The 13,076-nt window shown below is 39.8% G+C and overlaps 1 protein-coding gene across 2 annotated transcripts in view; it reads left to right on the forward strand.

Moving 5' to 3' along the window:
- The window catches only part of LOC137627248 (tyrosine-protein kinase BAZ1B-like), a 131,884-nt gene that overhangs the window by 64,932 nt on the left and 53,876 nt on the right, over positions 1 to 13,076 (forward strand). The window contains exons 14-16 of one of the 2 annotated variants that reach the window (XM_068358330.1): positions 1,667 to 1,871; positions 4,418 to 5,269; positions 5,380 to 5,654. In XM_068358330.1, coding sequence (XP_068214431.1) covers positions 1,667 to 1,871; positions 4,418 to 5,269; positions 5,380 to 5,654 — 1,332 coding nt within the window. The remainder of the gene's footprint in view (positions 1 to 1,666; positions 1,872 to 4,417; positions 5,270 to 5,379; positions 5,655 to 13,076) is intronic. The other variant, XM_068358336.1, reaches the window with a different exon arrangement.

The raw sequence follows: 13,076 nt of genomic DNA on the forward strand, positions 1-13,076 counted from the left end.
TCGCATCATTCTATCTCAAAGATGTCCAGTCTCTTTACGAGAACTGCTACACCCTGGGACCATTCGTAGCAACGAATGCAGTAGTAGGTGGGGGCTCAGCCACTACATTCCCATAATCCCATAACCTTTTTAACCTTTCTCTTGAATACTTTTTATGGGTTGTACGGTCGGCTAAGAAGCCTTCCACATCCTTGTTGATTTGGCGGGTGGTCAATTCTTTCTTGAGAAGCGCCGAGGTTAAAGGTTGTGATGAGGTCCTTTAGTATGGGTTGCAGCCCTTTATACTTTAGCCACCTAAGAGTCGTTCAGCATCCTAAGAGGACCGCTACGCTCAGTAAGGAAGACGTACTTATTAAAGGCAGAGTAATGGTTCAAGTCGACTTCCTTACCAGGTACTTATTTATTTTTTATTGTTATTTTGAATAACTAATAAAAATGAAATACGGGATACTTAGCTTCTTTGTTAACATGTATACTGGTCTCCACCCACCACCCTGGGTGTGAATCAGCTACATGATCATCGGGTAAGTTTAATATTGAAAAATGTTATTTTTATTACTAAAATAAATTTTTGAATATACTTACCCGATGATCATGATTTAAATGACCCGCCCTTCCTCCCCATAGAGAACCAGTGGACCGAGGAGAAAATTGAGGTCTTGTTGACAAGAAGTACTGGAGTACCTGACCACAGATGGCGCTGTTGTGTACACCCCCACCTGTATAGCGATCGCTGGCGTATCCCGACCGTAGATTTCTGTCGGGCAACAGAGTTGACAGCTACATGATCATCGGGTAAGTATATTCAAAAATTTATTTTAGTAATAAAAATAACATTATTCTGGGAGTGTTATTACAAGATCAAAGGAAACCCCATGTATTTAAAAAGAAAAAAAATATCCAAACCCATTAATCTCATATGTCCATAACCATACCATGTTCTGAATGTTCATGGGATCACCAGTTTTTGGCTAACAGACAAATGGTTGTCACACTGCATGTAGCCTGTGTTGTGAACTCAACTAATTAGAAGGCAACCATGCGTGCCTACCCCATACAAAAAATTTGGGGGAAAAAAGCACGTTAATAGAAGAATAAGACAGTGAGGTGACAGTTAGTTGCTGGTATGAATTGAGAGGGATTTTGTGGACCAGAAAATTTTCCTAATTAGTGATGGTTTTTTAGCTTATAAAAATTAATGCAGTTTACATAAATGTATCACATAGATATTTCAAGTGACAACATAATAGATATTTTGAGCAATTCATTTTGACTAATTTGCCATTTTTAAGTAAGAAATGGTGAAATAATAAGCTCTTAATTGTGGAGGAAGATTTGATAAAGACTAAGAAGATTGAGAGCAAGGACCATTCATGCATTACTCTTACTAATTTGCATTGTTATTGAAATGGTATTGGGTACACCATAAAGGTGTGTACACTTTATTATCTTCCAAAATAACTTGCATTACTGTTTGGAACTTATTGAAGAAAGTAGGCTATGGAGAAATAATCTGATACATGAATGATGTAGAAGATTTATCTTTTGCAGCACCCATTATTATTTGTAGAGAAAACTCAATGTATGTTTTTCAAAAGTAAGTAAAGTAGTATTTATTTTTTCCTCTATTGGGGTTTGTCTAATGTTCATTTTTTCTTTATTTTAGGCAGCGTAAAGAGGAAGAGGAAATGAGAAAGCAACAAATCATTCTTGCATGGGAAAAAATTAACCTTCAAAAAGAAGCTCTAGCAAGACTTCAACCACTGGGTGTTGATCGGAATCATGACAGATATTGGCTTTTCAATTGTACAACTCCGGGACTTTACGTAGAGAAAGGATGGGTTGATGCTAATACAACATACTGCGTTAAGGCAAGTGTTTATGATTATATGAATCTCTGATCAGCACTTCACTTAGTATTAATACACATAGTTTTGGGAGCTGTGGTGTTCTTGCCAACTACCCAATAATGTTTGGACCATAGGTAAGTCAGTATTCCCATATCAGCACTCGGAACCATTTTCGCGCTGAAATTTAGCCCTTGGGGTGGGCTGGTATCATAAAGATAGAACTCTCGCCATTCTGTCTTGTTTGCCTGTCACTAATTAAAGAGGGGATGATTGTATTCTTAGAATACTCTGTCCCATCAAGCGGGTTCAGCATGCACTTGAGCCACTCTAATCTTAGTGATACTATTCCGAGTGGACATTTAGGTGTCGGCTCTCGCAGTTGTCGCTGGTGGAGAAATTAATTCTGTGGAAGGTTATTGGGGTCTTCTTTAAGATTTTAATCATAATATTTTCTTCCCCTTAAAACTTAAAAATTTTTTTCCATTATTAATATTCCCTCTTCTCCCCCCCCCCTTAAAAACATGAGTAAACCTAATGTTTTCTGTGCTGCTGGATCAAATGGCTCCCTTTTACATCCACCTACTCTATTCCCCTACTCTTTTGCTACAACTAATTTTCCTTCCACCGAAAAATGATCAGACATACCGTTAGCCATACCCCTAAACACGTGCATGTCTTTCAATCTTCCAAACATTCTTTTAGTTAGCAACACATAATCCATTAATGCCCTCTCTACCACTCTTCCATTTGCCACTCTTACCCATGTATACTTGTTTTTATCTTTCTTTTTGAAAAAGTTAGAAGTTATCACTATCTCTTGCTCAACACACATCTACCAGTCTCTCACCACTCTCATTTTCACCTGGTACGCCATACTTCCCAGTGACATCGTCTACCTCTCCAGCGCCCACTCTAGCATTTAAGTCACCCATGACAGCTACATAATTCCTTTTACCCAGTCCTTCTATACACCTAGTTAATTAATTCCAGAACTCATTTCGCTCTTCTTCACTTTTCTCACAGCCTGGCCCATACATCCGCTACCTCTTCTAAAACCACCTTGCACTTATAAAATTGCATCCTCGGTTTTCTCCTTAATTCTGTTAATCAACATTACACTTTTCGAACCATACACAACAAACTAATACCCCTAGAATTACAACACTCCTGCACATCTCTCTTACCTTTGTATAGTGCAACAATATACTCACACACCCAGTCCACTGACATCATTGACAACACAAAATGTATATTACACAATCTCACCAACCATTCCTCTAACATCTCAGCCCTCACACCATCCACACCAGGTGCCTTTCCTGCTCTCGTTTAATATAGTATTGCCTTCTCTTCCACTCTTGTAATTCCTCTCTTTCTCATCACTTCTCATCACTGACACCTCAACACCTGCACCAACAATTATTTATGCCTCAATATCCTCTATTCAGTAACCTTTCAAAGTATTCAGCCACCTTTTCCTTACCTCATCTCCTTTCAACGTCCTTCTATTTTTATCTCTCATTGTCTCTTCATTCATCAATCCACCCATATGAAGTTATATGGAATTGGTGGGAAGTTGTTGCAAATAGTGAAGAGTTTATGCATAGGCTATAAAGCATGGTTAGGATAGAGAATGAAGTGAGTGAATGGTTTCCAGTGAGATTGGGGCTAAGACGGATGTGTGACATTGCCATGGTTGTTCAATTTGTTCGTTGATGGAGCTGTAAAATGTGTGAATTCTCTAATGTTTGGCTGAAGATTGAAACTGATACATGAGAGTGATCATGAGTGGGAGGTGAATTAATTGTTGTTTGTGTATGAAACTGTGTTGGTTGCAGTTTTGGAAGAGAAGCTGTGTTGATAAATGAGATTTTAAAGTGACGGAAAGGTAGAAATTGAATGTGTTCGAGATGAAGTGTCTGAGGAGTATGGCTGGTGTATCTCGATTGGATAGGGTAAGAGTAAGAACGGGTGTGAGAAGTGAATTATTAGCTAGAAGTGATATGAATGCGTTAAGGTGGTTTGGCCATGTAGAGGATGAAAAATGGTGAAGATGTGATGAAAGCAAGATTTGATGGGAGAAATGCAAGAGGAAGGCCAAGAAGGTTTGGGTGAGTGGATGGCATGAAGAAAGCCCTAGGCGACGGGGATAGGTGCGAGAGAGTTGAAAGTGTTTGCTAGAAATAGCAATGAATGGTGAGCGATTGATGCAATTCTGATAGACCCTGCTGCTTTCTTGGGTCACTTTTGTCTGCTGAGGTAGAGACAGTATGGGATTCAGCATATGAATCTTCTTTTGGCCTGGAAATTGGTGAGTGTGGGTTGAGCCATTTCAAGGCTAGTAATAACCCACCCTTAATATTCATGTATTTAATTTTCTTGTGGACTGGTGTGCACTTGAAAGCATATTCCCTATGAATACTGATTAAGCATTATAGTAGTAGGTTTTATGAACAAAAATTCTTTTAGAAAAATAACTTGCGTCTATCTACCTATTCTTTTCTAGTAAATAGCTTTTTTTTTTTCCAGTTTTTCTCATTGAATATAATCTTTTTTTTTCTTTCCAGGGTACAAGTCCAAGAAAAGAGGCTGTAAATGGACAGTTGGAGATGGAGAAATCCCCTGGTGTATCCCCTTCGCTTTCCTCTCCCACTTCAGAAAAGGATCCAGGATCGGTTTTGCATACACCTATTACTTCTCCAGAAAAAGATGCACCAGAACCAAGCAATATTAATGGCACAGGTTTTGGGATTTCTGAATCTTCTCCTGCAGCTAATAGCATCTCAGAGAAATCCAATTCTGTAAAACATGTAAGTAGTAATGCAAGAGCAGTATCTAGTTCTGTTACATCAGTTAGTGGACCTTTGATCCAGCCTTCACAAGACAAACCATCGTCTACAGACAATAAAACGGTTTCACCAGCTTGTGAATCCAAACATGTTCGTGGTGCTGGATCTGAAAATGGCGTCACCTCTGTTTTGCTTAATTCTAAGTCAGAAAAAAGTTACTCTGTGCAGGTGCTTAATTCTGCTTCAAAAAACAGCGCTGCATCTTTAGAACCTAGACCTGATGGTCTGAAGGCATCACAATCCAATGTGCCAATTGTCAACACGTCAGATACCAAAATATCTGAAGACCTCAGTAAGCATGATCAGAATAAAACTGTCAGTGGTTTATCTGTTAGTTCTGTTGGCTCTATGTCATCCCAGCAGAAGTCTAGTCCAAGGACTTTGTCTTCAGAGATACTCCCAGGCTGTGACTCAGATTCAGATGAGAAACCCCTTGCTGCTGTCAAAAAAAAGCTAGAGCTTGAGGCAGAAGACAGACCCTTGTCAGATGTCAAAAGGCAGTTAGAACTTGAGGCAGAAGACAAACCGTTGTCACTTATCAAGAAAGAACTTTCTGAAAGTCCTACAAAGGTAAGTAAACACCTAATTAATCCTCATCAGTTTAAACTTTGTAGTCTTTATTGTACAGGAATTGATGTTCTTTTTTTCACATCATGTTACTAACTTTTTTCGTTGCCTAGACTCCAGGACGTCGAGGCAGGCCTCCGAAACCTAAAGTGGATACTCCGCCACGTCCCCGTGGAAGGCCTCCAAAGGAAAAACTCCCAGGAGAAGAAAAGATTGTACGTCCTCGAGGAAGACCACCTAAACCAAAATCTCTTGAGGGAACTCCTGTAAAAAATGGGGAAGAAAGTCCTGGGAAGGGTAGACCACGTGGAAGACCAAAAGCTTTTCGCCTCATTAATGATGATGAAACTTTTCCTCCAGTAGGACAAAATATGTGGTTTTATTACAAGTAAGTTTGAATTTTCAGTTCAAGAATTATAGTTCTAACACGAATTGCAGTTTATACATGTAATTTATAGAGAATATAATCATGTATGAAAAACTGCAGCTTTGTTTGTTACCTAATGTTGATGTAGGAGGAATTAGATAATTTCTCCTCAAATATTAATACTTGATTAGTAGCACCAATGGATCCAAACGGTATTCATAAAACTTTGGCAATCAAGTATAAGATAAGTCCAATAAAAATAGATATTTTACTTTGTCACCCATAAAAAAATGAATATATCAGGTATAGTTTTTAATGATAGAATTTATTTTGTACTCGGCTGGTGTTCATATTGCTTTTGCTCAAGGCCGTGTCGCCATTACCCAAAAATAGAAATTTCCTGATCTCATCTCAGCAAAAGACCTCCCCTCTAGGAACCATCATGCCATCTGGCAGTTGATGGCAACTAATTAGTCGATACTCGACATATTAACTTGCTTTTCAGTTCTTGAATTCAAAAACCTAATCATTAGTCTCGTGACATCAGTGATCAATGGTGAGGAAGGAGCCATGTATATGGACATGAGGTGTGTATAGAAATAATATTGTTGATTCCCACACTGTTGTAGATGGGATAGTGAAGGAAAAAGATAGGAACACATTCTAGATGAATGAAGTTAAACACCACTCAAGATTAGTGTGAAATGTAACCAATCCCAATCTAATAATCACTGGAATTTCCCTGTAGGATTCTAATTCTATACCCATTATCCCCCTTTGTAAAATTAAGTCTTGTACAGTATAATGAAACCTTAAACTTGCTCTTGGAAAAAATAAAGGTATAATTTAAACCAAGTTTTAAGCAAATAAATATGCCCGCTCAGTAAAATCATAATAAAACCAGCCTTCTTTTAGGTAAACCCTAGCAAAACCCCACTTTACATCACTGATCCATTGTCAACCCTCTTTCCAAATATTTTCCACTGAACTATCACTGTGAATCTAAACCTTTGAGTCCTTCCTCTTGACTTGAAACTTAACGCACTATGTAACATCGGCACTACTGTAAACTCTAACCCCCTCATTACGAGGTAATGAACCCTCTCTCAATAGTTGAATACAGGATTTTATATTACAGTCCTTAACCCTTCTACCCCCAATGGACGTACTGCTACGTTTCACAAAACTCATTCCTTAACCCCCATGGACATACCGGTACGTCCTTGCAAAAAACTGCTATTTGCATTTTTTTGCATATTTTTGATAACCCTATGAGAAACTAAAGGCATTTTCCAAAATAATGAGACCAACCTGACCTCTCTATGACGTAAATTAAGGCTGTCAGCGCAATCTAAAAATAAAATATTGCAAAACGTGCTTGAAAAAGAAAAACGCCTGGGGGTTAACATGAATGAAGATGTTTTTAATAAGTTAGGAAATTATGTAAACTGCACGCCTTCTTTCTTATTCGTATGTGCGCATTCTCTTCAACTGATCACAACCAAAGATGAAAAAAAAATGTCTAATTGTTGATTATAAAATGCCCCCGAAATTGAAAAATGGAATATAAAAATGTCTTAATAGAGTACAGTATATGATATCCCATGAAACAAGAATTCTGGAATAATGATATACAGTAAGAAAATGTTGATAAAATATGACCTAGATAATTACCGAATCATGACCCAGCATAATAAACCTACGGAAACTTCACTTTTTAAGTTTGACATGTCCAGATTGACTCACGATACTTCACTTGGTCGTAAGTCGACGACTACCTGTATTCATTACCAATCTCTTCACTGCCCCAACACTACATCCTTCGTTCACTCTTTTGCATACATCTGCATTCACTTTATTTACAGCATCAATAGAAACCAAGTACTTGAACTGATCTATTCCCTAAAGTAACTTTCCATTTAACAAGACATCCAATCTAGCACCACCCTCCCTTCTTGTGCATCGTATAATCTTACTTTTACACACGTTAACTTGCTACTTCTCTCACACACCCTTGCAAACTCTGTCACTTATCGGCACATCTTCTCTTCTGAGTGTTCAACCAATTCAGAATCATCTGCAAACAACAACTGATTCATCTCCCACTCATGATCCAATTCTTAACCAAGCATTCTAGCACTCGCCTCTCTTACAGCTCCATGAACAAATGAATTGAACAACCATGGCAACATCACACATCCCTGTCTCATCCCCACTGGAAACCACTTTTTCACTTCATTCCCTATCCTAACACGCTTTACTGCCTATGTATAACTTCTTCACTGCTTGAAACTACCTTCCACTAATTCCGTATAACTTCACATGCAACATTCCACATCGCATCCCTAACAACTCTTATCATAAGCTTTCTCCAGATCCATAAATACAAAATATACCTCCTTACCTTTGGTTTGATATTTTTTGTATATTTAACTATAAATATCTGATCCATAAATCCCCTACCTATTTTAAAGCCATTCTACACTTTTAAGATTGCATTCTTACTTTTTTTACTTAATCCTAATTATTAGCACTACTATACACTTTTCAAACCACACTACATACTAATAGCTCTGGAATTACAACACTCATGCACATCTCCCCTACCACCTTTGTGTAATGGAACAATACACACACACCCAGTCCACTAGCACCATTGACAATATAAAACATATTAAACAATCCCACTAACCATTCCATCAGTCACATCCCCCTTCCTTTAACATCTCAGCCCTCGCACCATCCATACCAGGTGCTTTTCCTGCTCTTGTTTCATCTAGTGGTCTCTACACTTCCTCTCTTGTAATCTCTCTCTCCTCATCTCCAATCCTTGCAACAGCAAGTACTGTGCTATATCCTTTTTAAAGGACAGTTCATTCACAGAGCAGTGTATATTACATTTAAAAGTACAGGAACTTACTATATTAGATTTCTTATTCCTGATCTAAATATTAATCCTGGCACCATCTTCCAATTAGTTTGTTATGCATTTTGCAAAAGATTTTTCATAATTCTAACCATCCTTTCCATTCAGATCTTCCCGGACAGTACCGTCCTGTTTGTAATATTAGGTATGCAGTTTGTTCTAATAGTTATCCCTTCTCCGTCATAAGGCTCAATTTTTCACAGTATTCCAGAAGTTTTATTCCAGCTGTGACCAGGTTGTAGAATTTTTCTAATTAGGTAGTTGAATTGGTGGAACTTCTCAAGTTCAAACTTGCAGCGAGTGTTTTTATGTTGAACAGGCTGACATAAGGCTCTTTTTATTGTTCATATATGGAAGTTCTGTTGTAATAATGTTACGCTTCTTTAAATATTTTAATTGTTCATTACTTCTCTAATAGTTTATTTCCTTATATTCCTTCCTCACGGGGCTATTTGTCCATGTTGATGCCCTTGGGTTTATAGCATCCTGCTTTTCCAACTAGGTTTGTAGCTTAGCTACAAACCTGGTATATAGTATTTCCAAGTACTTTAAGCAAAAACAAAATCATAAGTTTATGAAATCCTGTTATCCTCGGAATTCCTTACCTAATGGAGGGGCTCAAACGCAATACCTGTGGTTGAGGAGGTTAACTACTTTAGATTCAATAGAAGTTGGGTGCCATATGTTCTATTAGCAATAGCAGTCAAATGTGGTAATGGTATAGAGTGAGAATCCAAGTGCTAATAGTAAGCATAACTTACGATATCATAACACGGCTAATTATGGGTAAATTTAGAGAGTTGGAAGGAAAGACAAATACTGTACTCTTCTCTGAACATTTTTACTTTTGATTTTAAGACAAACCAAAGCTTATTTTATTAAACTGTTAACTATTAATTCTGTCATATCAGTCATAGCTAACAGAACTCTACATGAGAAGGAGGGTAGTGTAATACGGAACTCATGGTTGCTTGTTTATTATCAAGAAAATTTGATATACAGTATATAGCTTTCATAGATTCTAGTCTATTGCAAAACCTTTGAAGAAGAAAATAATTATTTCACCACTTTTGCTAATAAAAAATAGTAAAGTGATTGGTCAAAACAAGCTGATGGATCCATCAGCTCAAAAGAAGCCTGGACAAATATTGATGGAACTCTCGAAGTTAGGCATACTAGTGTATGAACTGATAAGGAAATAGATGCTTGAAGTCTAGTTTTAAATATGTAACTTCCCTGGTAGTTACATATATATATATAGCTTAAATCCCGCATTTCGTCGCATGCTCGGCAGAAATTCAAATTTCGCGGCAATCGCCGCCATGACAGTAGGTGGTCATACATGAGTGCTATCTCTCATAGGTTACTAGAACCCGTCCCAACATTCCTCAGAAATTCCCTGCCGTTGATCAAGTCAACACCTAGGAAATTCGTTTCGCTGATTTATTACTTTATTCTACAATTTGGTGAAGTACCTTTTGGCTGATTATTGTTAATGGCTTTCGCTGCCTTTCAACTATCGAAGATATTGGATTTTCCTTTTCACATGAAATAAGATAGTTTTTTGTTGGTCCAACTTGGACAGTTTAATTTAACATTTTCAAGATGGCTCCTCTGTTGTTAAACTTTGTGTGTAGGGATAGACCGGCTTTCAAGCTGCTTTTGATTCCTACACAGTATGTAGCAGATGGCATGTGTGTATTTTTTTTCTTTTCTATGTTCGTAAGATTGAAATGGATAGGATCAAGGATTTTTTTCCCCCTACTTTATTAACTAACGAACAACGCTTAAAGATATAATGGAAGGAAAAACATTTAAACATTAAAACATTATGACGTCACAATTATGTTACGTAAACTCTTAGCAGGGCGAGATCTGTATGCCTTGAAGGAAATCAGTCCGCCATCGCGATGACGTCACAATCCTGTGACGTAATCTACTTAGTATGACTTGCAAATATGTGAATTATTTTCTTTTTCTTGCAAGAAATGTTTAAAATATTAACTTAGGAAGCATAAGTATTTAAATTTTTATAATTTAGGGAAATATATTATTGTTAAGTATATATTTGTCCTATTAGTATATTTCTTTTAGTTAATTTTCGATTTATATAGAGTTTTCACGAGCGTACAATCAATTTACGCTACGTAGTACTCTTGATGATCGTTATTGTTTCACAATACTTGTATCGTTATTTAATATTTCGATTTTGAGAATACTAATATTAATCATATAACCTATTGTATTTTCTTTGTAGCCCTTAGCGAAAGAGTATAATCTCTCGCAACGAGCAGGTCTATTATGATCTAATGTGAAATAGTTAAAAGTGCTAGTGTTCAGTGGCACGTAAAATGACGTAGTGCAGTGGAAGGTGTGTTCGTTCGTGTCCGTCATAGTCCTAGCCCGAGACCTCTTCCATGCTCCCCAACCCCTGGGAGAAAGAAATTCGAAAGGCGAAGGGAGATGTTAGACCTTGATCAGTGAACGAATGTCCCCTCGAGCGATCCTGTTGACGTATCCCAGTACGCTCACCATCGCCATTGGAAAGGCGAGGTAAAGTGTTATCCTCGCCGTCGGTGGACGCGAGGCTGGCGTTTTACGTTTTCCCTTCCCGCTATACAAGAGAGTTGCTCGTCATGGGACCGAGCGTCGAGATCGCTCCCTCACAGCGATCTGGACCTGTTTTTGGGAGGCAGCATAGATCTTGTCGCTCCCTCACTGCATGCTGGACACATGCGAGCGGTCCACTCCCCCGCGTCAGGTTCGCGAACGTCATAGTTCCAAGCGCGCTCTCGCGGCAAGAACGCACGCGAGCTGCAGCACTCATGGACGCTCCCTCACAGCATGCTTAACACATGCAGCATGCTGGATGCACGCGAGCTGAACGCATACTGTACACACGCGAGCAGGACGCTCCTCCACGTCAGAATCGCGTACGTCATAGTTCCGAGCGCGCTCTCGTGGCAAGAACGCACGCGACCTGCAGCGCTCATGGACGCTCCCTCGCAGCGATCTGGACGCGTTACAGGAGGCGGCAAGGTTCTCCCTCGCGGCATGCTGGACGCATGCAGCACGCTGGAAGCTTACAGCAACCTGGACGCATGCAGCAGTCTGGACGTATGTGGACGCATGCAGTCAGGATTTGTCCCCACAGCATGATAGACAAACAGTTGTATCTCCTTCGTGACTTGCTGGACGCGATTCTAACGCTTCTTTGCGTCACGCTGTAAACATACAGCACGCTGAAACCTCACGGCAACATGGACGCATGCTGGACTCTTGCAGTCAGGACTTGTCCTCGCAGCATGATAGACAAGTGGTTGTCTCTCCTTCGCGACTCTCTGGACGCGCAGCTAACGCTCCCTTGCGTCACGCTGTTGACATACAGCATGCTGAACGCGCGCTGGACGCACGCGAGCAGGACTTACCCTCGCAGCATGGGGGTCACTTACAACATGATGGACTTATGCTGGAAGCACTGGAACCTGTCTCTCCCTCGAGACTTGCAGAACGTACATGTGATGCTTCTTCACAATTGGATGGTATCATTTACGATGTTCCATCAGGACAGGATGAGTTCTTTATGGAAGACGATAACCAACAGGATGATGCGGTTTTGTCTCCTGCCCATTCGACTCAGGAGATCAATGTTCCTGTAGCCGAAGTTTTAGAGGACGAATCTCAGGATTCGCCGCAAGCAGCTGACCTTAAAAAGCTACTGACAGTTTTAACATCTCTGTATCTAGAGGACTTTACTCAACCTATGCCCCAGAGTCCGCCCTCTCAGTTTTTGAAGGGCAGACCCTGAAAAACATCCTCCTTCAAGAAGATGGTTCATGCTAGATCGGTTAAGAGAGCTTTCTTAACTCTCAACCAATGGACGTCCAAGAGGAAGGATCTAGGGAAGGCCTCCTTTTCCTTTCCTCCAACTAGACTGGCCTCCAGATCTAGTGTGTGGTATTCGACTGGGGAAGTTCTCGGTTTGGGAGTGCCTGCCTCCTCCCAGGGAGACTTCTCCAGACTTGTTGACTCCTCACGCAGGTCAGTCATGAGCAAGTCAAAGATTATGTGGTCCAATTCTGAAATGGACCATCTGATGAAGGGAGTTTTTAGGACAATAAAAGTCTTCAGCCTTATGGACTGGACTCTCGGAGCTCTCGCAGAGGCCACAGACCCTAAGAACAAGGCTCGGATGCATCTGATTGCCTGTCTGGATAAGGCTGTTGAGGGATGGCTCCATCGAACTTTCCGCCCTTTTCGCCGCAGGAGTTCTTTAAAAAGAGGGCTATGCTTTGTTCCTTTTTATCTTCAGGTTTGTCCTTTGTTCAGAGATCTGAACTTTTATTTGCTCCGTTGGGTAATCATCTTTTCCCTCCGGACTTAGTGAAAGATTTGTCGGCAGCTCTGGCACAACAGGCTACGCAAGATCTTGTCTGTAGGACTGCTAAGAAAGTCCTCCCAGCTAACTTTTTAGCAAGGAAACAAAAAGAGGCTCCTCCCGCTCGTCAGCCCTTTCG

Source organism: Palaemon carinicauda, chromosome 2, assembly GCF_036898095.1.
Source record: "Palaemon carinicauda isolate YSFRI2023 chromosome 2, ASM3689809v2, whole genome shotgun sequence".
Classification (NCBI taxonomy): Eukaryota; Metazoa; Arthropoda; class Malacostraca; order Decapoda; family Palaemonidae; genus Palaemon; species Palaemon carinicauda.